This window comes from Theropithecus gelada, chromosome 2 (assembly GCF_003255815.1).
Source record: "Theropithecus gelada isolate Dixy chromosome 2, Tgel_1.0, whole genome shotgun sequence".
NCBI lineage: Eukaryota > Metazoa > Chordata > Mammalia > Primates > Cercopithecidae > Theropithecus > Theropithecus gelada.
In genome coordinates this window covers 92978786-93006281 of record NC_037669.1, presented here as the reverse complement: position 1 = coordinate 93006281, position 27496 = coordinate 92978786, and the positions used below count along the sequence as shown (strand labels likewise).

General features: G+C 45.3%; 2 protein-coding genes across 6 annotated transcripts in view; one reads left to right on the top strand and one right to left on the bottom strand.

Annotated features, from left to right (window-relative positions):
* The window catches only part of KIF9 (kinesin family member 9), a 53796-nt gene extending 49611 nt beyond the window's left edge, over positions 1-4185 (bottom strand). For 3 of the 4 annotated variants that reach the window (XM_025376258.1, XM_025376257.1, XM_025376259.1), the window contains exon 1: positions 3833-4185. Coding sequence is in view for 1 of the 4 variants with exons in the window: in XM_025376256.1 (XP_025232041.1) it covers positions 3833-3930 (98 nt within the window). In the remaining 3 variants the exon portion in view is untranslated. The remainder of the gene's footprint in view (positions 1-3832) is intronic. The other variant, XM_025376256.1, reaches the window with a different exon arrangement.
* The window catches only part of KLHL18 (kelch like family member 18), a 61035-nt gene continuing 37716 nt past the window's right edge, over positions 4178-27496 (top strand). For both annotated transcript variants that reach the window (XM_025376261.1, XM_025376260.1), the window contains exon 1: positions 4178-4432. In XM_025376261.1, the coding sequence (XP_025232046.1) occupies positions 4304-4432 (129 nt within the window). In that variant the 5' untranslated portion in view covers positions 4178-4303. The remainder of the gene's footprint in view (positions 4433-27496) is intronic.

The window sequence follows — 27496 nt, the reverse complement described above, 5'->3', positions numbered from 1 at the left end:
AGCTGATGTTCAATATTTTTTTAAAAATTAACATTTATTTCATTGTTTTATTTTTGGAGATAAGGGTTTCTTTATGTTGCCTAGGCTAGCCTTTAACTTCTGAGCTCAAGTGATTCTCCCATCTCAACCTTCCAAGTAGCTGAGACTATAGGCGCATGGCTTGGCTTTTAAAACACTAACTTTTGGCTGGGCGCAATGGCTCACACCATAATCCTAGCACTTTGGGAGGGCAAGGTGGGCAGATCCCTCGAGGCCAGGAGTTTTGAAACCAGCCTGGGCAACATGGCAAAAACCCATCTCTACAAAGAATACAAAAATTAGCCAGGAGGCCAGGTGCGGTGACTCATGCCTGTAATCCCAGCTCTTTGGGAGGCCAAGCCAGGTGGATTACCTGAGGTCAGGAGTTCAAGACCAGCCTGGCCAACATGGTGAAATGCCATCTCTACTAAAAATACAAAAATTAGCCAGTCGTGGTGGCAGACGCCTGGAATCCCAGCTACTCAGAAGGCAGAGGCAGGAGAATCGCTTGAACCCGGGAGGTGGAGGGTGCAGTGAGCTGAGATCGCACAATTGCACTCCAGCCTAGGCAGCAGAGAGGGACTCCATCTCCAAAAAATAAATAAATGAATAAATAAATAAAATAAATAAATTAGCCAGGCATAGGGGTGCATGCCTATAGTCCCAGCTACTCAGGAGGCTGAGGTGGGAGGATCACTTGAGCCCGTGGAAGTTGAGGCTGCAGTTAGCTTTGATCATACCACTGCACTCCAGCCTAGGTGATACAGTGAGACCATGTCTCAGAAAAAAAACAAAAACAAAAAACTAACTTGGGCCAAGCACAGTGGCTCTTGCCTGTAATCCCAGCACTTTGGGAGGCTGAGGATGGCAGATTACCTGAGGTTAGGAGTTCAAGACCAGCCTGGCCAACATGATGAAACCCTGTTTCCACTAAAAAAAAAAATAAAAAACAAAAAGTAGCCGGATGTGGTGGTGGGCGCCTGTAATCTCAGCTACTCTGGAGGCTAAGACAGGAGAATCGCTTGAATCTGGAGGGTGGAGGTTGTACTGAGCCAATGTCATGCCACTGCATTCCAGCCTGGGTGACAGAGCAAGACTCAGTCTAACTAACTTTTAAGACGTTAACCATAAAAACCCCTCATGTATAACAGGGACTTGTTTTAATTAGATTATCTTGCTTTTTTAAAAAAGTACGTTAAATAATGGTAACATTTTGTATAAAATTATCTAAGAGAGGACCAATGGGTGTTACCTGACAAAAGTTATTTCCGATTTTATTTATTTATTATTTTCGAGACATTTATTTCAGACAGTCTCACTCTGTCTGAGACAGTGCACTCAGGCTGGAGTGCACCGATGTGATTTCAGCTCACTGCACCCTGTCTCCCTGGCTCAAGCAATCCTCTCACCTCAACCTCAACCTCCAGAGTAGCTGGGAGGACAGCTGTGCGTCACTATACCCGGCTAATGTTTTGCATTTTTGTAGTGATGGGGTTTCAACATGTTGCCCAGGGCGGTCTCATTCCTGGATTCAAGCAATCCATCCACCTCAGCCTCACACTCAATTTCTAAAGCTTGGGGAACCACTCTTCACATCCAAGGGCCCATTCTCCTGCCCAGGGAAATTCAGATGCCATCCAGAGTATGCTCTGAAAGGGACCATGAAGAAGCAGAGGAGCTCTGGGAGCAGATGCCCGGGCCTCCCTCCCTGAAGTCCCTGCACAAGAGTAGCACAGGCCAGTTCAGAGCATCAACCTCAGCTGGGCATGGTGGCTCACGCCTGTAATCCTAGCACTTTGGGAGGCCAATGTGGGAGGATTGCTTGAGGCCAGGAATTAGAAACCAGCTTGGGCAACACAGCAAGACCTCGTCTCTACAAAAAATTTTAAAAATTTGCCAAGTGTGGTGGTGCATGCGTGTGGTCCCAGTTATTCAGGAGGCTGAGGCAGCAGGATCACTTAAGCAGTGATGGCACAACACTGCTCTCTAGCCTGGACAATAGCATGAGACTGTCTCAACAAAACAAAACAAATAAGCAAAAGCATCACTCTCCCTCCAGAGCCTGGCCCTTCTCTGCCCCGATATTTGCCAACATGCACATGCACATGCAGTCACCCCATGTATGCTTCCCAAGGCCCTCCCCATGCTGACACCATGGCTCCAAGCAGTCCAGGAGCCATATCCACCTGCAATAAGTCTTCCTTTGCACACCCGTCTTGTGAGCCTGCTACTCAGCAGCCCCTTAACACCCAAACATTTGGAGACCCCACGCCATCTTGCACTTACTGAAATACTGCTTGTTACCATTCTTACGTCGCTTCATTTGAGTGGGTTTCAGTTCCCAAATTAAATTACAAGCTGCTTGAAGGCAAGGATTGTGCTTTTTATCTCTTTGGAATCCCCTCACAATGTCCAGGGCAGAGCCCAGCACAGAGTAGGTGTTCAGGAAATGGCGGTGGGTGGTGATGGTAATGGCTGGAAGTCAGAGGGCAGCTGAATCTTCATATGTGGATCTATCTTCAATCACTACTGAGAGAGTCCCAAGGGGCATATGATGTCACTCCCCTTCCATGACAACTCCAACCCAAGCCCACAGCCCTTCCAGGAGGACAGTTGGTTTCCAGGTGCAAAAATCCACGTCCAGCACCTCACCCCACCTTTTTTTTTTTTTTTTTTTTGAGACAGGGTCTCTCTTTCACCTAGGCTGGAGTGCAGTGAAACAATCTCGGCTCACCATAGCCTCCATCTCCTGGGTTCAAGCGATCCTCCCACCTCAGTCCCCCAAGTAGCTAGGACTACAGGCGTGCACCACCAAGCCCGAATAATTTTTGTATTTTTCCTAGAGACAGGGTTTCGCTGTGTTGCCCAGGCTGGTCTTGAACTCCTGAGCTCAAGCAAACCGCTCACTTCAGCCTCCCAAAGTGTTAGGATTACAGGCGTGAGCCACAGCGCCCGGAGGACCCTTCCCTTTCTCCCTCGGGACTTTGTGGGGAATGTCTCTCCTTGGGGAACCACCCTTTGATATTTCTGGTATAACAAAGCAAGTCTCTGAATGGTCACCAAGAGACTTCTGTGTTAAGACGCTCGAGGTTTCCTCATTTGTCTTTAGTGGGAATTAACAGAATTGTCAACAAGTACCCATGAAGACTCGACAAGAGGAAAGGGAGCGTTTGGTGGTTGGGTGGTAGGCACCAGGTGGGTCCCTGTCTTCCAGTGCTCCGGTCTAGACGAGGGGCTGTCATGGGGGAACCCTCATAGCTACCCGAAGCGGCAGCAGCAACACCCGAATCCAAAACACTGGGTCGAACTGCACCTGGCCTTGGCTAAACAAGACTAGGACGCAGGCAAAACTAGCCTTTCTCCTTTTTCTCACCCAATGTGCCGGACCCCCGCGTGGAGCCTGGGCGGCAGTGGGCTTTGAACCCATTCCGGTCCCTCTCTGGAGAGGTTTCCTCATCTGTAACACGAAGGGCCGCGACTGGTGATCCCAAAGTCCCCTCTAGTACGAAAATCGACTAGTGCGGAAGAGTCCAGACGACCTCTGGCTCCCTGCCTCACGGCCTCAGTGTCCTGGGCGCGACGTGGGACCCCTTTGTGGGACCAATGAACATTAGCTCCGAAGACCGTAAGCCGAGGCCAGGCTGAAAGGACTCTCGCGATGTCGCGCCCTCCTTCGCCTGGGTTTCAGAGATGAGCGATCCAGCTGGGAACCCCCCCAGATAGAGCGGTGTTTGGACCCCAGCCACTATCAGCAGTCCGGGCGCACACCCTTCTCCCGTCTCTCCACTCCCACCGGCGCGCAGCCCCTGCTCACCGTTCACCAGGCAGCGACGCTCCCAGGACGCGACGGCCACAACCGAAGCCACCTGCACTCCCCACGCGGGGCTGTCTAGCAGTGTACACAGTCGCCATGGCAACGGGTCGCTTCCGGGGATTCCGGAAGTGTCGGGGTGGCGGAAATGAAGTCCGAGGTCCTACGTCGAGGATACGGGTGAGGTCATGGCCGAATCGGGAAGACGAGAGATGGGGCCGATTGATCTAGAAAGACTTCGGCCGATGCATGCGCGAAGCCAAGTTCGAGGTAGCGAGACAACGAAGGCCGCACGTGAACCAGGAAGCGGGGCGGCGGGGCTTCCGGCGCCGAGGAGTTTCAACTACGGCGGCCGCAGAGGCCCGTCTAATTGCTGCTCCGCGCTCCGAGCCGCTGTCGGCGTGCTAGATCGCCCCGCCCTGGTTAGTGTCTAGCCGGCCGGCGAGGCCTGCGCAGTTGCGGCGGCCGGGGAAGATGGTGGAGGACGGCGCGGAGGAGCTGGAGGATCTGGTGCACTTCTCGGTGTCCGAGTTGCCTAGTCGCGGCTACGGCGTCATGGAGGAGATACGGCGGCAGGGCAAGCTGTGCGACGTGACCCTCAAGGTATCGCGGGCTGGGCGGCAGCGAGCTGAGGGGAAAGTGGTCGAGCGGGGAGTAAAAAGGGGCGGGGGGTCAGAGAAAGAGAGGTCGAGCGGGGAGAGGATTGGGGAGAAGAGGTTTGAGGGGTGCCGAGTAGTGGGGAGAGAGGTGCCGAGCAGAAGGGGATCGGGGCCGAGTCGGGGAGAGGAAGAGGACAACCTTTCAGCCCCTGAAAGGAAAGGTTGAGAGGTGCGCCGCTTAGGCCCTTGAAGTGGGAGATATTGGGGTGACAGCCTCCCTTTTCTGTCATACAGACGAGAGAAAATGGACTTACCTTCTATGGAGGCAGGGGCGGTGGCCGGCCCCACATGCTGATGGGCACCACTGAATTCAGCACCCTCTCTTGTCACTACAGATATTTGTTTGTGCCTGTCGAACTTGGCTGTGCTGTTGTAGAGAAGGCTTCTCCTTGGGAATCATTGCCTGCCCTTAATTGTTGAATCACTACTTTGTCTCTTAAGAGCTTTTAAAATCTGATCTGGAAATTTTTTGAGGTGGGAAGCCACCCTGTCCCACACTGGAAGGCACCACCACCACCACAAGCTCCCCGGGGCTGGGCCTACTGGCCGCCTGGGGAGAGGGGTGCTGACTGATACTAAGAGGGAAAGATATCTTAACCACCTGTTCCCCACCAGCATTCTGGTCGCAAGAGCCAGCCTCCCTCCTGTGCCTGGGTCTTTTCATGTGGAAGGGGCATGCTGTGCTGCTCCCTGGCCAAGCCACTGAACCATGTGGAGACGTCCGGCCTGGGAGATGATGAGTGGGGCTCCCTGTTGGGCTTTGACCGGAAAGTTCTCAGCATCTGTGGGTGATCCCTGTTTAAAAAACAAATAGGGCAGGCATGGTGGCTCACACCTGTAATCTCAGCACTTTGAGAGGCGAGAAGATCACTTGAGTGGGGGAGTTGGAGACCAGCCTGGGCTATGTAGGGAGACCCTGTATCTACAAATAATAAAAAATTGGCTGGGCATGGTGGCCTGTGCCCGTAGTCCCAGCTACTCGGGAGGGTGAGGTGGGAGGATCGCTTGACCCTAGGAGGTCAAGCCTGCAGTGAGTTGTAATCGCACCACTGCACTCCAGCCTGGGCAACAGAGCAAGACCCTATTTCTCCTATTTCTCTCTCTCTCTCACATACACACACACAAAGAAATAAAAGAAAGAAAAAATAAAACTATGCAGAGATCCTTTTGCTCTTCTTCTTTTCTTTTTTTGAGACAGAGTCTCGCTCTGTTGCCCAGGCTGGAGTTGCAGCGATCTCGGCTCACTGCAACCTCTCTCCTGGGTTCAAGCGATTCTCCTGCCTCAGCCTCCCCAGCAGCTGAGACTACAAGCACACACCACCACCCCGGCTAATTTTTTCTATTTTTAGTAGAGACGGGGATTCACCATGTTGCCCAGGGTGGTCTGGAACTCCTGAGCTTCAGCAATCTGCCCGCCTCGGCCTCCCAAAGTGCTGGGATTACAGGTGTGAGCCACCACGCCCAGCCTGCTCTTATTTTCTGCGTGATTAAGGAAACTTTCCTTCTTCAACATAGTTGAGTCAGATCTCTGGAGATGGTAGAGTAGGATGGTTGAGTATGGCTTTGAAGGCAGAAGGATTTGGATTAAAATCCTAGTTGTAACCTTGGGCAAGTTACTTAATCTCTGTAAGCCTCAGTTTTTTTTTGTTTTTGGTTTGGTTTTTTTTGAGACAGTCTCGCTGTGTCGCACAGGCTGGAGTGCAGTGGCGTGATCTTGGCTCACTGCAACCTCCACCTCCTGGCTTCAAGTGAATCTCCTGCCTTAGTCTCCCAAGTAGCAGGACTACAGGCGCCTGCCACCACGCCTGGCTAATTTTTGTGTGTGTGTTTTTAGTAGAGACGGGGTTTCGCTATGTTAGCCAGGCTCGTCCTGAGCTCCTGACCTCATGATCCGCCCGCCTCAGCCTCCCAAATTGCTGGGATTACAGGTGTGAGCCACTGAGCCCGGCCCTTTTCATCATTCTAAACCCTCCTGAAGGAGGTTGTTTTTCCAGGAGAGGAGTGAAGTGATCTGAGAAGGCACGAGATCTTCTCAGATGGGAAAGAGGAACTAAGAGAATTCAGAAAAATGAGCTAGACTAAAGGAGGCAGAGGAAGTAAAAGTAAATTAGAAGTTTTTATCCACAGTGATTACATGGTGGAAGATGTTAAGGCCACTAGAAATTTGTAAGCAGAAAAATGATCCGGTTGTGGCAGCAACACTTGGTGTAAATAGAGACTAGTGAAAAACAGTAATAGGTGTGAATTTCTAAGTTAAAATTTAGGCTGTAGACTGGGCACCGTGGCTCATGCCTATAATCCCAGCACTTTGGAAGGCCAAGGCGAGTGGATCGCTTGAGGCCAGGAGTTTGAGACCAGCCTGGGCAACATGGCAAAACCCCATCTCTATTGGGGGAAAAAAAAAAAGAGTTAGGCTGTAAGGGTGAACCAGGGGAATCTTATAAGACACAGGGAATCAAAAAGGGCATGGCAGCGTGGGATGGTCACATATACTTCTACATAAAGTATTAATAGTACACTTAATGCAGATACTGAATATAGTAATCTTTCAGCAGAACTTTGCTCATTCATTCAGAGGGAAAAGTAAGTTATCAGACGTGGCTGGGTGCAGTGGCTCACGCCTGTAATCCCAGCGCTTTGGGAGGCCGAGGCAGGTGGATTGCTTTGAACTCAGGAGACCAGCTTGGGCAACATGGTGAAACCCCATCTCTACAAAAAATTAGCTGTAGTGGTGTGTACCTTTAGTCTTAGCTACTCAGGAGGCTGAGGTGGAAGGATCACTTGAGGTGGGAGGATCACTTGAGCCTGTTGCCCAGGCTGGAGTGCAGAGGCTGCAGTGAGCTGAGATCGTGCCTCTACACTCCAGCCTGGGCAACAGAGTGAGACCCTGTCTCAAAAAAAGAAAGAAAGAAAGAAAAGAATCAGACATAGTTTCAACTGAGACGGTCAGTCTGAATTGCTGTGTTAGTTTCAAGGATCTAGAACATAAGGACCAGTATATTTATTTTTTTCTCTCTAATAAAAAGCCTCCAGTAGGAAGGACTAGTATAAAGGCATGCGCTAGAGCTGGACAGGACTGTAGAGAGCATTTACTTCACTGATTTTGAAAACTGTATTGTAGAGCCCAAGGAGTAGCTCTGTAGCAATATAATGCTGGGACCGGGGAAAGGGCATGCAAATCAGGCTTTGCACATTTCAGTACTTGCCACCAGAGCTGTCCTGGGAAATCTGTTTTGTCTCTCTTTCTTGTCAAAGTCTTTCTTCAGTTTTCTGGTGACTCCACAATGTTTTTCAAGTAAACAGACACTGAAAAACTGGTTGGAAGCTTTTCGGTGTGAGATATTTTATTGACTGGTGGGCCTCCCTGTCAGGCAGTGGTTCTCAAACTTCAGTGGACTTCAGAATCACCTGGTAGCCTTGTCAAAACGCTGGTTGTTGGACCTCACCCAGAATTTCTAATTCATTAGGTCTGGCATGGGCCTGAGAACTCATATTTCTGACAGGTTCCCCTATGCTGCTACTCTTAGTCTGGGACCACGTTCTGAGGGCCATGGTTGTAGGGTGATGGACCTGTCGTTTTCTGTGGGATATGTTCAAAGTCCGTAGATCTTCCTCCAGGCTTCTTCCTAGGTGGTATAAGCCTGGCTGTTATTCTGGGAGACTTATGGTAGGAGAGGGCTGGAGGTTCTCCCTTCTGTGTGCAGACTTTCACTTAATCCCACTAAATGGTACCACTTCCTTGTCTTCAGGGGTGCCCTGGTTACCCAGGTCCAGAGGCTCTTGTTCATTCTGTCTGAAGAGTAAACCTCCAGTCTTCTACCTGGGTGGTGATGCAGCAGTTGCTTGCCTCAGGGAGGGGGACCAGTACTTCCTGATTTCAGTCCTCCTTCTTGCTCACAACTTCAGAGGAAACTGGTCCCTCCAATGGTTCCATTTTGGAGGGGATTCTTCAGTGGCTTGCATTCCACAACACTCAGTATCCTCTAAGTCAGTTACTACTCATCTTTTCTTCTTCTAAAATTTTGTTGACCCTTCTAATCTGCTGTCTCTCTCTGCTTCTTTTTCCTTCAGAGCTTTGCTGTTCCTTGATCATCAGTCCGAAAGGCAGTATCACACAGACTCTGCAGCCACACTGCCTACGTTTGAGTTCTGGGTCTGCCACTTATTAGCTGTGAAAATGAGCAGCTTCCTTAAACACTGGTGATTCTCTGTCTCATCTGTAAAATGCAGATCACCACCTACTTGAGTGTTGAGGATTCAATTAGTTAATGTACTTCAAATAATCATGTAGTAAATGCTCAGTAACTAGTGTGTGTGTGTGTGTGTGTGTGTGTGTGTGTGTGTGTGTGTGTATTTTCTTTCTTTCTTTGAGACAGTCTTGCTCTGTTGCCCAGGCTGAAGTGCAGTGGCGCAATCTTGGCTCACTGCAACCTCTGCCTCCCAGGTTCAAGCGATTTTCCTGCCTCCTCTTGAGTAGCTGGTATTACAGGCGTATACCACCTTGCCTGGCTAATTTTTGAATTTTTGTAGAGACAGGGTTTTACCATGTTGGCCAGGATGGTCTCAAACTTCTGACCTCAAGTGATCTGCCTGCCTCAGCCTCCCAAAGTGTTGGGATTACAGGCGTGAGCCACCACGCCCGGCCAGTAGTATATATTTATTAATAATAATTTAATGAATTTTCTAGAAGGAGTGGAGATAAGTTCATGTGTTCAACCTGCCATTTTGAATTTCTTTTAGCTTCTGATGAATTTTGAATGATTTTATCTGGACAAAATGTTCATTGCCTTAAATGACTTTGCCGGCCGGGTGTGGTGGCTCACGCCTGTAATCCCAGCACTGTGGGAGGCCAAGACGGGTAGATCATGAGGTCAAGAGATCGAGAACATCCATGCCAACTTGGTGAAACCCCATCTCTACTAAAAATACAAAAATTAGCTGGACATGCTGACGCGGGCCAGGCAGGAGAATCGCTTGAACTCGGGAGGCGCAGGTTGCAGTGAGCCGAGATTGCGCCACTGCACTCCAGCCTGGGGACAGAGCGAGACTCTGTCTCAAAAACAATGAAAAAGACCTCTGCACTAATTCATTAGCCTGCACTTTACAAATGAAGACCCAAGCCCAGAAGGGGAAGGGACTCGTTCAAGGTCACAGGTTGAGTTAAGCAGCATTGGGACTAAACTCTTTGTCTCCATATTCAGGGTCAGGTGTTCTCTCATGCTCTCCTGTTGCCTCTTCTGTCACTGTCGGTAAATGAACTGATTTCAGCTGCTGCCACATGAATTAATCTACCTCAGATCTACTGTATTCATCCTTAAGGGCGTGTCATCTTTTCTCTCTTCCTGAATTATAGGGAGAACGTGAAAGTGAGTATTAGCATTCATGCCACATTCTCAAAATTCACTGCCAACACTTGAACCTAGGCTTAATTTCCTTTTGGGAAATACTTGAAATTTAAATTCATTGGGAGCCTGTCGGATAGTGAAGTAGAGGCATGACAGAAAAGAGTAACATATTCATAAAAAAAAAAAAAAAATCACTTTCTGTATCTCCAATGGCTTGAAGCTGTTATGAGGAAAAGCCCATGGTTCTTTTCCTTGGCAAATCATTTTATCTTAAAAGTTATGAGGATTGTAGTGCAAGACTTCTTGGCATAAGGCTTGGCCTAGGTAGACAGATTTGCATCCATGGAAGCTCTCATCCCCTCTTCCCTGAGTTGAGTTTCGTGTCCTTTGCTCTGGGCTGCCAGGAGCCCAAGGCTCAGGCAGTGTTGTCTGATTCATCTGGGTCTAGCCATTTGGGCACACTCGCTAGATTTAATGAGTTTTTCTTCTTAGTCATGAGATTTGGAGCCAGATTCATATGTTTATTTTTTTCCCTTATGCTTCTGTAAGGCTTTGAAGTTCATATATTTCTGCTTTCCCTTTATCTCACACATTTATTTTCTTTTTGAGTGACAGCAGAATGAGGTCACCAAACTTGAGTATTATTCACAGGGCCATAAGCTTAAAGGAGAGAGGAGCTCCCTATATAGACACACACCCTTTGTTTTGCAACTGCTGATAAATGGTTCCTGAAAGATCTACTGGCATTAGCCTTCTCAGCATTTTCCCAAGGCTCCTGCCAAGGTTTTGAACCTGGCTCTGATAATTTAGCCCTCAGAAGGAAATGTTTTTTCCATGGATGAAAGGTACAGTATTAGAATATTTCCTTGTGTGACCCACTAAATGTAGGCACACAATTTTCACAAAATTGGCTTCAAGAGCTACGCATTTGAATCTGGAATCTTGCCTAATTTGTTGTCACCACTGGCTTTGTGATGAAAGAGTAGGTGGAGAAGGATATGAGGAAATGAATTAAGGGCTTGTCGATGCATGCCATTTTATGTTGTGTATAGTACAGTGAGTTACACAGGGTTAATTATAGAGCTAGAATAATCATATTAAAAGGAGCTGTAGGCTGGGCACAGTGTTTTATACCTGTAATCTCAGCACTTTGGGAGGCGAGATGGAAGGATCGCTTGAATCCAGGAGGTCAAGGCTGCAGTGTGAGCCATGGTTGAACCACTGTACTCCAGCCTGATAATAGTGTGACTCTGTCTCAAAAAAAGGAAAAAGGGAATTTGTAGAGGTTCCCTATCAAAGCTATCATTTTACATGTGTATGCATGGACATAGAGTATGGAATGAATGGAGACTGGAGTGGGGTGAGGGATGAGGAATTACTGGGTACAATGTACATTATTCAGATGATGGTTACGCTAAAATCCCAGCCTTCACCACTTTGCAATATATCCATGTATCAAAACTGCACTTGTACCCATAAATTTATACAATTAAAAACATTTTTAAGCCATCATTTTACAGATGTAAAAAACCCTGAGGCTTAGAGCTATTAAGGGATTTGCCCATGGCACAAAGCTATATCAGCTGAGATCTAACACAGCTGTTTATTGGTGGAAGCCATGCTTTTACATCCTGTCAGATTATTCACCTGCCCTGCTGATGGTATGAAGCAGAGTAGGGAACAAAGCATCCTTAGTGTCATTCTTGAGTACAGAGGGCAGGGATATGAATGTCCAGATGCCACACCAACATTTTATTTCAGGAGAGAAGATGCAGGCTTTTTCTACTAGTCTTTTAGACGTATGAATTCTTGACTCTGATTTTGAAATGACATTGTATTGGAAACTTGTGCTTCTGAATATTGCTCATTACCAGGGTTTTCTACTGACATTTTTCATGTAGTTAGGTTTATCTCTCTCTATGTAGTTAGCTTCATCTCCCTCTTTTTTTTTTTTTTTTTTTCCTTGAGACAGGGTCTCTTCTCTCGCCCAGGCTGGAGTACAGTGGTGGGATCACAGCTCACTGCAGCCTCGAAATCTCTGGCTCAAGCCATCCTCCTACCTCAGCCTCCCAAGTAGCTGGGACCACAGGTGTGTGCCACCACGCCTGGCTAATTTTGTTTATTTTTTGAGAGATGGGGCCTCACCTTATTGCCTAGGCTGGTCTCAAATTCCTGGGCTCAAGTGATCCTCCTGCCTCCACCTCCGGAAGTGCTGGGATTACAGGCATGAACCACCACACCTGGCCCAGCCTTGTCTCTTTCTAGTGAGCTATCAGAACTGAGAGGAAGAACATGCTCCTTGAGGGGCACAGCACTTGTTATATGAATTTCATATCAAAAATTCAGTTTTAATCTCCTTGTTCAAGTTATGTTGTGGATAATGCTATTAAATTTGGACACCAGTTAGGTGAATTAGAGAGCTTGATGCTGCCTGACATGTGGGTAGGGAAAGAGAGTTGGAGGTACAGCTTGGACGATCCATTACCAGCCAAGCAACATTCATCATGTTCACCCTAAGGCTTATGGAGCTTCGCTGGCTGGCTCACCAGGTACATTTAAGAAGCCTGTGCTTGGGGATGTTTCTTAACTGCAGATAATTCCTTTATTATTCTGTACATGAGACTCCATTGTTTGCCCCTTAGCCCCACTTGGTTTAGCTTGGAGGCTAGTTGATGGAAGATGAGACCACATTGTTTTTCTAAAGGTGTATCCCTAGCCCTTCCCAAATTGCAAGCATGGCAGCTACCTTTCTACTTTGGGACTTGTTGAGTATTGGCACTCTCGTTGCCTGTTTGGCATGGAACCAGCCAGCTGGCCTGTGGTTAGCTTAGGAAGACCTTAGGAAGAACATCCGAACAGTTGATTACATCACCGCTTTTTTCCAATTGGGGACAAAAGTGGGTGAACCAAGGTGCGTGAACTAAGAGTTGACAAGCGTTTTCTGGAAAGGGCCAGATAGTAACTAAGGATTCATGGGAAATATAGTTTCCCTTGCAGCTACTTAACTGATGCTATAGTGCAAAAGCAGCTCTACACAGTATTTAAATGAATGGGCGTGGCTGTGTTCCAGTGAAACTACAAAAGAAGCATGAGTTGAATCCGTTGGCTATAGTTTCTGACCTCTGTTATATACTGATAGGGCCTCTAAGGCTTTTGAAGTAGGTTTTATTTTTATTATTTGTTGCCCCAGCATATACTTCTATAGTTTCAACACAGTATTTAGGAATTGAAGCATTTCTTGTTAAAGAATACAAATGAACTAGAAGTGAAAAAGTTTCTCCCAGCTTACTACAGGTGATCATGTTACTATACTGACTAGTGAGTGAGTAAGTGACATAGAAGTTACTGTTAAATTTAGCATCTCATTTGTAAAGCCTTCCAGCTCTGCTAGAACTTGAAGCAGAATGTTTCCAAAGTCCTAACTAAAGACACCATGTTCCCATTCTGTCTCAGTTGAAGCTGAGGATGCTTAGCTGCTTGCAGAATGGCCGGCCAGAGGAGACCCTGATGGCTCTTAGGTTCCAGTGGAACAGACAGTCTGTGTTCAGGGCCTTAAAGGTAAAGGTCAGAGCTTGGGCTTTTGGCAGGCAAAATAGAGAAGCTGTAGTTCAAATATGACCCAATATAATGGTATGTGTGGGCAGAGTGTTCTGAATAGCTGATCAGAACACAAAAATGCTTTTCACGCCTATAATCCCAGCACTTTGGGAGGCCAAGTTGGGTGGATCACCTGAGGTCAGGAGTTCGAGACCCAGCCTGACCAACATGGTGAAACCCCATCTGTACTAAAAATATAAAATTAGCCAGGCGTGGTGGCGCACGCCTGTAGTCCCAGCTACTCGGGAGGCTGAGACGGGAGAATCACCTGAACCCAGGAGGTGGAGGTTGCAGTGAGCCGCGATCACGCCATTGCACTCCAGCCTGGGCAACAAGAGCGAAACTCCATTTTTAAAAAAAAAAAAAACTTTCAAAAAATAAGCTAAAGAACAGGTAGATACTTGTACACCAATGTTCATGGCAGCATTATTCACAATAGCCAAAAGGTGGAAGCCACCCAAGAGTCTACCAGTGGGTGAATGGATAAGCAAAATACGGTATACGGCTGGGCACAGTGGCTGACACCTACCATCCCAGCACTTTGGGAGGCAAAGCAGGCAGATGGCATGAACCCAGGAGTTTGAGACCAGCCTGGGCCACGTGGCAAAACCTTGTCCCTACAAAAAATACAAAAATTAGCCAGGGATGGTGGTACGCACCTGTAGTCTTAGCTGCTTGGGAGGCTGAGGTGCGAGGATCACCTGAGCCCTGGGAGGTCAAGGCTGCCGTGAGCCATGATTACACCACTGCACTCCAGCCTGGGCAACAGTGACACCCTGTCTCCAAAAAAAAAAAAAAGCGTATACATACAGTGAAATATTATTTAGCCTTTAAAAGGAAGAAAATTCTGCTGCAACATGGGTGAATCTTGAAGACATTATACTAAGTGAAATGAGCCAGTTACAAAAGGACAAATGTTGTGTGATTCCACTTACATGAACTACCTAGAATAGTCAAATTCATGAAGACAGAAAGTGAAATGGTGATTGCCCGGGGCCAGGAGGAGGGGGGATGAGAGGTACTGTTTAATGGGTATAGTTTCAGTTTGGGAAGATGAAGAATTCTGGAGACAGATAGTGGTGATGGTTGTAGAATGTACTTAATGCCACAGAACTATACACTTAAACATGGTTAAAATGGTAAACTGTATGTTATTTATATTTAATCCAGTTTTCAAAAGATAGGTAATTAGCTCAAGAAGACTTGTTACCAGGTGGGCAAGAGAGATTGCTTATAGTGCTTTGTGACTGTAGACACTAAAAACAGAATTTGTCTCTGTGTTGAAACCCAATGAGTAGAAACATCTGATGCTAAGGAGTAATCTTTCCTACTCTTTATTTTTGTACTATGGTGCCTCAGCTGTTAAGAGCCAAATTGTATTAGCTCAGCTCTGTAGCTGCACTTCAAATGGTCACTTAAAAGGGATTGCCTTCTAGAAGGTACCTACTTAGGAGATGCAGATGTGTTGTGAGCTTATTTTTCTTGGGTTGATTTGTATGCTCTAAATGTCGTGTAACCTTGACAGAGCTATTCTGAGGACCAGCAAAACAAGCCATGCTAACATGTCTTCCAAGTAAAGGTGTGTTGGCATCATCTGCAAATTACAAATAGCTTTCAAATCTATATTTCTACCTCATTTGTCCTGTGGGTCCTCATACTCATTATGTCTAAAATGAACACCCTTGCCCGTCTCTTGTTTCCTCTATGTAAGGAGGGGACACAATCCATCTAGTCATGCACAGTTGAAACTTTGGAATTGACTTTGGCTCATCTTCTCTTATGTGTATTTTGTGACACTTATTACAATAGTAATTACATAATTATTTATAGTGTTGTCACTCCACAAGAGCAAGGCTGTGACTGAATTATTTACTGAGGTATCTACATAATAGCTTCTCAGTAAACCACTGTCCTAATTGAGATCCTCTTCATCTTTTACCTAACCCAGGATTTCTTTAACTTTACTAGCATGTTGAGAGAATTCTTACCAACCCTCTAGAGAATGAGCCCTTGAGCCTTGGGCTACTAACAGATTGTTTTTCCTCAGGCTTAATTCTGATCTTGTTCTGCTCTGAGTGGCTTCTCATTTCATTTTCATTCAACAGGATGCTGAGCAGGTATGTCAGCACCTTCCATGTGCCAAGCATAGTTCTAGGTGCTGAGGGTGCAGCAGTGAGCAGAGTAGGCCAAGCCTTTTTGAGTATGAGCTTACATCCCAGGGGAGTGGCAGACAATAAACAGATGGAAGATCAGTGGTGATCAGTGCCATGAAGAAAAGTAAAGCAGGAGCCAGCCTCTGAATAGAGATCTAAATGAAGTGAGGGGGTAATCCAGGAGGATATCTGAAGGCAGAGGGAAGAGTAAGCATGGAGCCCTGAGGCAGGAGCACACTTGGTGTTTTGGGGAAACAGCGAGAAGCCAGAATGGTAAGGGCAGAGTGACTGAGGAGAAAAGTGGAAGGACACGAGGTCAGAGAAGTAGCCCCCCAGGCCTAGCACAATTCCTTGCATGGTATGGTATGGGTCAGTAAATACATTATGAATGAATGAAACCAAGCAATAATTGTGTATTTATGAATGAAGAGTCAGGGCAGGGTGTTAGAGGTATACCTAAGGTATAGAAAGTTAGGATGCATATTCTGTGGTTCATGAAGACAGCACTGCATTTTGCTTGCACTTTCCCCTTCTGCCATTTAGGAGAGATGATGATAATGGCCGGAGTCAGAAGACTAATTCTGGCTTGTTCTTTTTTTTTTTTTTTTTAATTATACTTTAAATTCTAGGGTACATGTGCACAACGTGCAGGTTTGTTACATATGCATACATGTGCCATGTTGGTGTGCTGCACCCATCAACTCGTCATTTACATCAGGTGTAACTCCCAATGCCATCCCTCCCTCTTCCCCGCTCCCCACAAGGAAATTCTATTCTGCACACAGTGACAATCAGAGATTAGAAACTTGTCAGCGGAGCCGGGAGTCAAGCAGAGCTGCTCAGCTCTCTGTGGTTGTAAAACGTGCCCCTACCTCATGTTGGGGAAAGCTTGTGTTTTCCATGTATATGGCTTAGCATTTTACGTAATCAAGGTGTCTGAGGGGTAATGGGAATGCAGAAGCAGCAGGTGGTGGCTAGTTTTCTGTAGGATTTAGGAAAGAACTGCTGATTTAACGGAATCTGATTATTCTAAGCTGCTCATAGAAATCCGCCAGTCTCAGCCATCTCGGACGTCAGAGGGAGAAGCTTAAGCATGTTCTGTTGTTCACAGCCATTCTGGTTGACTTCTCTAAGACTTCCAGCTGTATGCTTGATATTCAGAGTCCTGCAGACGTGGTCCCTCTCTGCTGTTCTCCCCTACTTTCCCATGGTGTCCTCTTGTGTCAGGTGGCCGTCTCTCTGTGACTGTGTTCTCCCTCCTCTGGGCCTTTGCTTTAGTGTTCCTTTGGCTTGGCGTATCTGCTCACATCTGCCAAGCAGAGCCCTATCCATGCTTTAGGCTTCCATATTTTCTTCCTTTGCTTTCTTTCTTTTTCTTTCTTCCCTTGCTTTCCCTTTCCCTTTCTCTTTCTCCTCTCTTCCTTTTTCTTTCTTCAGGGTCTCGCTCTTGCCCAGGCTGGTGCAGCGGTGCAAAGATAGTTGATTATAACCTCGAATTCCTGGGCTCAAGTGATCTTCCCACCTCAGCTTTCCAAGTAGCTGGAATTACAGGTGTGTGCCACCACGCTCAGTTAATTAAAAAAAAAAAAAAAATTTTTTTTTTTTGGTAGATATAGGGTCTTGCTTTGTTGCCCAGGCTGGTCTCGAACTCCTGGCCTCAAGCAGCCCTCTCGCCTCGGCCTCACAAAGTGCTGTGTAGCCACTGTGCCCGGCCCCTTCCATGTTTTTTTTTCCTCAAAGGGACACATGCCATCTTTCTTGTGCTCTGCCCTATCACAGTGGGGGATTGTGTGAAGTCCCATCTCTCTGAAGACAGGCTTTTCCTATCCCTCCAGGTGTAGTTCATCTCCCCCTTTTCCATTGCACGTTAACCCCTCGTTACTCAGTGTTGTCACTGGACTAATAGCATCAGCATCACCTGGGTGGGGGCGTGTTCGAAGTGCAGAATTTCAAGTCTCACCCCAGACCTACTGAACTAGAATCTGGTGCTTCTTACATCCTGTGCACATTAAAGTTTGAGAAGCATTGCTGCCACTCATTGGTCCTACTCCCCTTACCGGTCTGAACAGGATGTAGAGTGTTTTTCTTCCCCTCTAGATGTTGAACTCCTGAATCGTGAGCCATCTCTTACCTAGTATAGTTCTTAGCATGTTTCAAGCACTTAAAAGTATTTACTGAATTACCCTAACTGACCCCGACATTATGTTTGAGATGCTTCTTCAGTCAACATACTATATAAATGCATTTACTTGTGCTTGGTGCTGTGTAGGTGCGTGAGACACCCTGCTGTGAATGGGAGTCAGCCTCTGTCTTTGATATTTATAGATGAGTGTGGAAGATAGAGATACACCAATTACTAATAATTATGGGAAAAGGCAGAGTCTGATAAATTCTGTAACTGCATAGGCATCACCAGAGGCCTAAGGGAACATCGAAGGAGTAGCCAATATTTACAATTCTGAGGGTTTGTGACTATTTCATGGAAATGATGGTATTTATTTGGTACATTGCAAGATGAATAGGACTTTGACAGACAGTTACAGTGGAAAGAGGCATTCCAGGCCGGGGGAGAGTGTTCAGAGGCCCAGGCATGAAAGTACACCTACATGTTTCTCAAATAAGTAAGACATAGAGGAGCAAGGTGGAAGGTGGGATTGGAGCCGTAGGTTGAGTGCAGACTGTGAACTTAAATTTTCATGGTAAGGAGTCTAGACTGCTAAGAAACACCTGCAAATCAGTTGAAGTTGGTACAGTTACATGTTCAGTGGTTCCTGAGGGCTCTGCCCGCTCGTCTCCCTTCCTCTGTTCCCATTCTACCTTGCTGGATATGAGTGGTAGGAAGTAGGGGGAGGGTTTGGAAGAAGTGGGAAGCAGCCTGAATGTTTTAGCCAGCTGTTTATATGGGACTGGAGCCCCAAGTCCTTTTTTAGTGTCAGCTGGTCAGCTACTTCCTTCCTCACCCCCTTCCTGTGTCACTACCCAGTGGGGCACTCTGAAGCAGAGAGACCAAAGCTCCATCACAGAGTGTGCAAAGAGTGTGCTCTAAAGTGCTATCGAAAACTGCAGGCTGAGCCCAGTATGTTTTATTATACTTGCCATCAGTTTTTCTATAGCACTTTAGAGCGAGACGAGTCTCGCTCTGTCGCCCAGGCTGGAGTGCAATGGCCGGATCTCCGCTCACTGCAAGCTCCGCCTCCTGGGTTTATGCCATTCTCCTGCCTCAGCCTCCCAAGTAGCTGGGACTACAGGCGCCCGCCACCTCGCCCGGCTAGTTTTTTTTTTTTGTATTTTTTAGTAGAGACGGGGTTTCACCGTGTTAGCCAGGATGGTCTCGATCTCCTGACCTTGTGATCCGCCTGTCTTGGCCTCCCAAAGTGCTGGGATTACAGGTTTGAGCCACCGTGCCTGGCCGCCATCAGTTTCTTAACCCGAAGAGTTTATGAGGACTCATCATTTCTGCTTGTGGTAGTATTATATGAACCTGTGTCTCTCTGCCCATATTCTAGGCTGGCATTCAGGCCATCAGCATTCAAGGTGAAAGAATCCCCCCACTTCCATTTCCTTATATGCCATCTTGTTAGAAACCCACAAAGTAGCTAGTGTGGTCTGTTTATTTCTTCAGGACTGGGAATGCACTGTTACCCTGGGAGTCAAGCCCTCCACAAATTGACCCTAAGCCTCACCATCTTTTTCTTGAGCCTTTTACTTCAGCCAATTTTCAGATGAGATGAGAAGGTCATGCTTTTCCACCTTTGAGCTCCCACTTTGACCAGCTCTGCCAGTCCTAAGCCAGAAGGTCAACAGTTAAAAAGAAGAAGTAAAATTCATCAGAAATGTTGTTACTTGTTTGTATCTCAGATGAAGCCTATTTTTAGATGAAGTAGGCTTTAGAATTCATTAAGTACAACTGAGTGTGAGGCACTGTATTAAGTACTAGGATATAACCTTCCTTTCCTTGGGAAGAATATTCAGCCTAGATGGAGAGACATTCATTAGGACAATATAATGTGTGCTATAGTGGAGGCTTGTACCAAGTGCCACAGGAAGGAGAGAGCTGACTGCCTGGAAGTCAGAGGCTCCTCAGAGGAGGGAACATTTGCACTGAATCTTCAAGGATGAGGAATCCTTCACTGGGCATAAAAATGAGGGGATAAGAATCCTACCTGAGGGAACAAGACAATTTCTGGTAATTGCCAACAGTTTAGAAGAGAGTCATGGTGGGGGATAAAACTGGATGGGGGCCAGGTGCAGCAGCTCACACCTATAATCCCAGCAGTTTGGGAGTCTGATGCAGGAGGATGCCTTAAATCCAGGATTTCAAGACCAGCCTGGGCAACAAAGTGAGACCCCATGTCTACCAAAAATAAAAAAATTAGCCAGGCACATTGGCATGCACCTATAGTCCCAGCTACTTGGGAGGATCACTTAAGCCCAGGAGTTCAAGGCTGCAGTGAGCTATGATTGTGTCACTACACTGCAGCCTGGGCAAGAGTGAGACCCTGTCTTTAAAAAAAAAAAAGAGAAAAAAACCTGTTTAGGGTTTAGATCTGACTTGTAGGCAGTAGGGAGCCCCCTAAAATGGAGACTGACATGACCAGACTCAATTATAGGTTGAGTTGACTCATTCCGAATCATCATTTATTCAACAAATACTGAATATTAATTTCTGACTATTCCGGAAAACATGAAACATACAAAGATTGCCCCCTTGGTGGAGTCCATGTTTTAGTAAGGATAGGTAAGTTAATTATATCAGGTCACCACCATTTGCTCTTGTCAAAGTTACTAATGACCTCCACAATACAGAGCTAGTTCATAACCACGCAGATCTCCATGTGCCACCCTTTATAGTCACATCCAGCCCCTCCCACCCACCATCTCTAATCTCTGGCAACCGTGAATTTGTTGTCTCTCATTTTGAAATTGTTATATAAATGAAATCGTAGAGTTCATGACCTTTTTTCACCCAGCCTAATGCCCATGAGGTCCATCCAAGTTATTGTGCATATTGATCATTTTTTCCTTCATATTTCTGAGTAGTAGTCCATGATACGATTGTACCATAATTTGTTTAGCCATTTCCAACCATCAAAGGACATTTTTCAGTTTTTAGGTGTTATGAATAAAGCTGCTATGAATATTCATGTACAGGATTTTGAGTGAACTTATTTTCATTTCTCTGTAATAAATGCCCAAGAGTAGAATTTTATGTTATGCAGTTTGTGTATTTTAGTTTTAGAAGAAATTGTCAAACTGTTTTCCAGAGTAGCGATATCATTTTGCATTCCCTTTGACATATATGAGTGTGGTGGTTAATTTTATGTGTCCTCTTGGCTAGGCCCAGTTTGGTCAAACACCAGTCTAGATGTTGTTGTGAAGGTATTTTTTAGATGTGATTAACATTTAAATTAGTAGACTTTAGTTGAGTGCAGTGGTATATGCCTGTAATCCCAGCTACTTGGGAAGCTGGGGCGGAAGGATTGCTTGAGCCCAGGAGTTTGAAGCCAACTTGGGCAACATAGTGAGACCCCACCTCATTTTAAAATAATAAGTTAGTAGACTTTCAGTAAAGTCAGTTACTTTCCATAGTGTGGGTGGGCCTCATACAGTCAGTGTAAGGCCTTAAAGAGCAGAAACTGAGCTTTCCCTGAAGAAGCGGTTCTGCCTCAAGATTGCGAACTAGGCTGGGTACAGTGGCTCACTCCTATGATCCCAGCACTTTGGGAGGCTGAGGTAAGAGGATTGCTTGAGCCTAGGAGTTTGAGACCAGCACAGGCAATATAGTGAGACTCTGTCTCCACAAAACATAGAAAAATTAGCCAGATGTTGTGGCACATGCCTGTAGTCCCAGCTACTCAGAAGACTGAGACAGGAGGGTTGATTGAGCCTGGGAGGTCCAGGGTGCAGTGAGCCGTGATTGCACCACTGCACTCCAGCCTGTGTGACAGAGTGATACCGTGTCTCAAAAAAAAAAAAAAAGATTGTAAGATAAAAACCCTACCTAAGTTTCCTGCATGCTCACCTGCCCTGCAGATTTCTGACTTAAGACTAACATCAAATCTTATCTGAATCTCCAGACTGCTAGCCCACACTGTGTATTTTGGATTTGCCAGCCCCCGCAATTGCATGAGCCAGTTCCTTAAAATGAAAATAAGTTTCTCTCTCTCCCCAGTACCTCCTCCCTCTCTCTCTCTCACTCCCTGTCCTCTTTCCCTTCTCCATTCCCTTCTTCCCTCCCGCTGTCTTCCCCTTTTCCCTTCTCCCCCTCCCACTCTTCTCCCTCACCTTCTCTCTTTCCCCACCTCCCTCTTTTCCTCCTTCCCACTCTCTTCCTCATTAGTTCTATTTCTCTGGAAAACCCTGACTACTATGGGTGACCCAATTCTTTTGCATCCTCACCAGCATTTTATATATATATGTGTGTGTGTGTGTGTGTATATATGTGTGTGTGTATATATGTATATACATATATACATGCGTGTGTATATGTGTATGTATATGTGTGTGTATATGTGTATATATGTATATACGTATATGTGTGTATATATGTATATGTGTGTATATATGTGTGTATATATTATATATATTTAAATTCTCTTTATTTTTATTTTTAGTAGAGATGGGTTTTGCCATGTTGCCCAAGCTGGTCTTGAACTCCTGGGCTCAAAACCAGCTGGCATTACAAGCGTGAACCACCATGTTACAGGCATGAACCACCACACCCAGCATGGCATTTTATATGATCACTGTTTTTTATTTTAGCCATTCTGTTAAATGAGTAGTAGTATCTCATTGTGATTCTTTTTTTTTTTTTTTTTTTTGAGACAGAGTTTCACTCTTGTTGCCCAGGCTGGAGTGCAGTGGTGCAATCTCAGCTCACTGCAACCTCCGTCTCCCAGGTTCAAGTGATTCTCCTGCCTCAGCCTCCCAGGTAGCTAGGATTACAGGATGTGCCACCATGCCCGGCTAATTTTTGTATTTTTAGTAGAGAGGGGGTTTCGCCATGTTGGTCAGGCTGGTCTTGAACTCTTGACCTCAGATGATCCACCCACCTTGACCTCCCAAAGTGCTGGGATTACAGTCGTGAGTCCTCGCACCCGGCCTCACTGTGATTCTAATTTGCATTTTGCTAATGGGTAACGATGCTGGACATCTTCTTATGTGTTTATTTGCCATCTGTATATCCTTTTTAATGGAATATCTTTTCATGTCTTTTTCCTGTTTTCTCATTGGATTGCTTTTTGTTTTTTTATCGTTGAGTTTTTAGAGTTCTTTATATATTATAAATACAGATAGATCTTTGTCAGGTATGTAGTTTGCAGATATATTTTTTAGTCTGTAGATTGTCTTTTAATTTTAACTGGTTCTTTCACAGAGCAAAAGTTTTTCATTGTGATTTAGTCCAATTTTTTTTTTTTCTTTTAATGGTTTGTGCTTTTGGTCTCATGTCTGAGAACTTTTCACCAAGCCCTAAGTCCTGAATATTTTCTGCTATATTTTATTCTAAAAGTTTTATAGTTTTAAGTTTTATGTTTAAATCTTTGGTCCATTCTGAGTTAGGTTTTGCCTCAGGTGTGAAGTATAGGTTGAAGTTCTTTTTTTTCTTTTTTTTTTTTTTTTGCATATGGACATCCAGTTGCTCCAGCCCCATTGATAGTTGAAGAAACTCTTTTCTCCATCTAAATGCTTTTGTACCTTTGTCAATAAGCAGCTAGCCATTCTTATGTGAGGTTACCTCTGGGTTCTCTATTCTGTTCCATTGTTCTTTGTTCCTGTCCCTTCACCAATATAACACAGTCTTACTGTGGCTATATAGTTGACCCTTGAACAATGTGGGAGTTGGAATATTGACCCCTGCCCCCTGTCAGAAATCAAAGTGCAACTTATGACTTCCCAAAATGATAATTACTAATAGCCTACTGTTGACTAGAAAGAAACCTTACAGATAACATAAACAGTCAATTAACTTTGTTTTGTTTTGTTTCTTCTTCTTTTTTTTCTTTTTTTGAGATAGGATGTTGCTCTGTCATCCAGGCTGGAAGTGCAGTGGTATGATCATAGCTCACTGCAGCTTTGACCTCCCAAGCTCAAGCAATTCTCTCACCTCAGCCTCCCAAGCAGTTGGGACCCCAGGGGCACCCTACCACTACCACACCCAGCTGAGTTTTTTATTTTTTGCAGAGACGGGATCTTGCCATGATGCCCAGGCTAGTCTTGAACTCCTGGCCTCAAGCAATCCTTCTGCCTCAGCCACCTAAAGCAGTGGGATTACAGGTGTGAACCTTTGTGCTCAGCTTATTAACAACACGTATTTTGTATGTTATGTGTATTATATACTGTATTCTTATGATAAAGGAAATTAGATAAAAGAAAGTGTTATTTAAAAACTCATCGGCTGGGCGTGGTAGCTCACATTTGTAATCCCAGCACTTTGGGAGGCTGAAGTGGGCAGATCATGAGGTCAAGAGATCAAGACCATCCTGGCCAACATGGTGAAACCCCGTCTCTACTAAAAATACAAAAATTAGCTGGGTATGGTGGCACGCACCTGTAGTCCCAGATACTCGGGAGCCTGAGGCAGGAGAATCGCTTGAACCCAGGAGGCAGAGGTTGCAGTGAGCCAAGATCGCACCACTGCATTCCAGCTTGGGCGACAGAGCGAGATTCTGTGTCAAAAATAAATAAATAAATAAATAAGGAAAAGAAAATATATTTACTGTTCATTAAGTGGAAGTGGATCATCATAAAGGTCTTCATCATCATCATCATCATCTTCACATTGAGTAGTCTGGGAGGAGGAAGGATGAGGGTTGGTCTTGCTGTCCCTGGTGGCAGAGGCGGAAGACAATCTGTATACAAGTGGACCTGCACAGTTCAAGCCTGTGTTGTTCAAGGATCAACTGTACATTGTCATTTCTGTCTGACTTTTTGCTTTTTCATTTCTCCAAAAACTTTTCTATATGGTACCAATTCTTTTTCCACCATTTGTTTTAGTTTCAGTGCTGGTATCATAGAAGAGTCCATGTCATAAAAGAAACCTTGAATAATTGAAACTCTTTTGCCAAGTTGTCTAATGTCAATTTGTTTTCTGGCACTGCTTCTTGTATATCTTCCTTGTTTTCCAGCACTGGTTTGGGAGCTCTCATCTCTATCAAGTTGTCTTCTGTTAATTCCTCAGATATAGTATCAATTAGCTGTTTCATTTCTCAAAGATCTGTATCTTGAAACTCTTCACCCCTCAACTTTTGACCATATTCACGATCTCTTCCATGATTGGCTATGTCATAAATCCTGTGAGGTCATGCACAACAGCTGAACAGCTTTCTCCAGCAGGAACTTACTGTTTCAGTCTTGATGGCTTTCACAGCTTTTTCTATAACAATGATGGCATCTTCCATGCTGTAATCCTTCCAGACTTTCATGATGTTCTCTGTGCCAGGGCTGTCTTCCATAGCATTGACAATCCTTTCCATAGAGTACTGTGTGTAATGAGCTTCAGAGGTCCTGTGACACCCTGATTTAGAGGCTGAATTAGAGACATTGTGTTTGGGGGCAGGTAGACCACTTTGATGCCTTCATAGTTGAATTCTTGGGGTTCCAGATGGCCATGGGCATTGTCTAATATCAAAGAACTTTAAAAGACCGTCCCTTACTGGCAAGGCACTTCCTGACTTCAGTGACAAAACATCAAAGGAACCAATCCAGAAAAAGTTTTCATTGTCCTTATCTTCTTGTACAACTAAAAGACTGGCAGCTGTTGTCATCCTTTCCTTCAAGGCTCAGGGCTTAGCAGCTTTATAGGTAAGCTCTCGTTCTGTCACCTAGGCTGGCTTCTAACTCCAGGGCTCAAGCAATTCTCCTGTCTTGGACTCCTATCTTGGGATTATAGACATTAGCCACTGTGCCTGACCAGAATTTCATTGCCTTTTTAAATGGACTTTTATTTATTTTATTATCATCATTATTTTTTGAGACATGGCCTCACTCTGTCACCCAGGCTGGAGTGCAGTGGCACGATCATAACTCACTGCAACCTCAAACTCCTGGGCTCAAGTGATCCTCCTGCCTCAGCCTCCCGAGTAGCTAGGACTACAGGCACATGCCACTATGCCCAACTAATTTTTATTTTTATTTTTGTAGAGGTGAGCTCTATCCTATGTTGCTCAGTCTGGTCTCGAACTGCTAGCCTGAAGTGATTCTCCCTCTTCAGCCTCCCAAAGTTCAACTTTTGTTTTTTTAGAGCAGTTTTAGTTTCACAGCAAAATTGAGTGAAAGGTACAGAGATTTTCCTTATATCCCCTATCTCTACATACACACATACGGTGGCTAACAATGTTGAACATCTTTTCATGTGCTTATTGGCCATTTACACTTTATTCTTCTCATTTGAAATTGTTTTAGCTATTCAGGTTCCTTTGTCTTTCGTATAAATTTTATTTTATTTTATTTTATTTTATTTTTTTTTTTTTTGAGACGGAGTCTCGCTCTGTCACCCAGGCTGGAGTGCAGTGGCCAGATCTCCGCTCACTGCAAGCTCCGCCTCCAGGGTTTACGCCATTCTCCCGCCTCAGCCTCCCGAGTAGCTAGGACTACAGGCGCCCGCCACCTCGCCCGGCTAGTTTTTTTGTATTTTTTTAGTAGAGACGGGGTTTCACCGTGTTAGCCAGGATGGTCTCGATCTCCTGACCTCGTGATCCGCCCGTCTCGGCCTCCCAAAGTGCTGGGATTACAGGCTTGAGCCACCGCGCCCGGCATAAATTTTAGAATAATACCATCTATAGCTATAAAAGCAATCTTGCCTGTAATTCCAGCACTTTGGGAGGCCAAGGTGGGAGGATCAGTTGAGACCAAGAATTCGAGATTAGCCTGGGCGACATAGCAAGACTCCATGTCTCCAAAATAAAAAAATTAGCTGGGCATGGTGGTGCACATCTTGTAGTCCTAGCTACTCGGGAGGCTGAGGTAGGAGGATTACATGAGCCCAGGAGTTTGAGGTGATAGTGAGCTATGATTATGGCACTGCACTCTAGCCTGGGCAACAGAGCAAGACACACAAGTCCTGTACATTGGTCTGTTAGATTTACACATAAGTATTTAATTTTTTTAGTGATTGTAAATATAATTTTATTTTAAATTTTGGTTTCCATGTGTTACTTGCTGGTATATGGAAAACACAACTGATTTTTGTATGTTGATCTTGTGTCTTATAATTTTGCTGAACTCACTTATTAGTTCTAGAGTTATTTGTTTTTTTGCAGACTGCTTTGGATTTTCTGCATAAACCATAATGTCAGGCCGGGCACCGTGGCTCACACTTGTAATCCCAACACTTTGGGAGGCTGAGGCGGGTGGATCACTCGAGCTCACAAGTTCAAGACCAGCTTGGGCAACATGATGAAATCCCATCTCTACAAAAAATACAAAAATTAGCTGGGTGTCGTGGTGTGCACCTGTAGTTGCAACTACTCAGGAGGCTGAGGTGGGAGGATGGCATGAGCCAAGGAGGTGGAGGTTGTAGTGAACTAAGATTGGTCCACTGCACTCTTAACTTGGGTGATAGAGGGAGACCCTGTTTCAAAGAAAAAGGAAAAAGAAAACCCCATGTCGTCAGCAAATAGAGATAGTTTTATTTCTTATTTTCTGATTTGTATTCCTTTTATTTCATTTTGTTGCCTTACTGAGCTTGCTAGAACTTCCAAGAGTGTGTTAAATAGCAGTGGTAAGAGCGGACATTCTTGCCATGTTCAGCATCTTTGGGGCGACCCTTCAGTGTTTTTCTGGAATGCTAGAAGTTTTCTGTAGATGTTCTTTATCAAGTTGAGGAAGTTCCCCTCAATTCCTAGTGTTCTGAGAATTTTTATCATGGATGGGTGCTGAATTTTGTCAAGTGTTTTTTTTTTTTTTTTTTTTTTT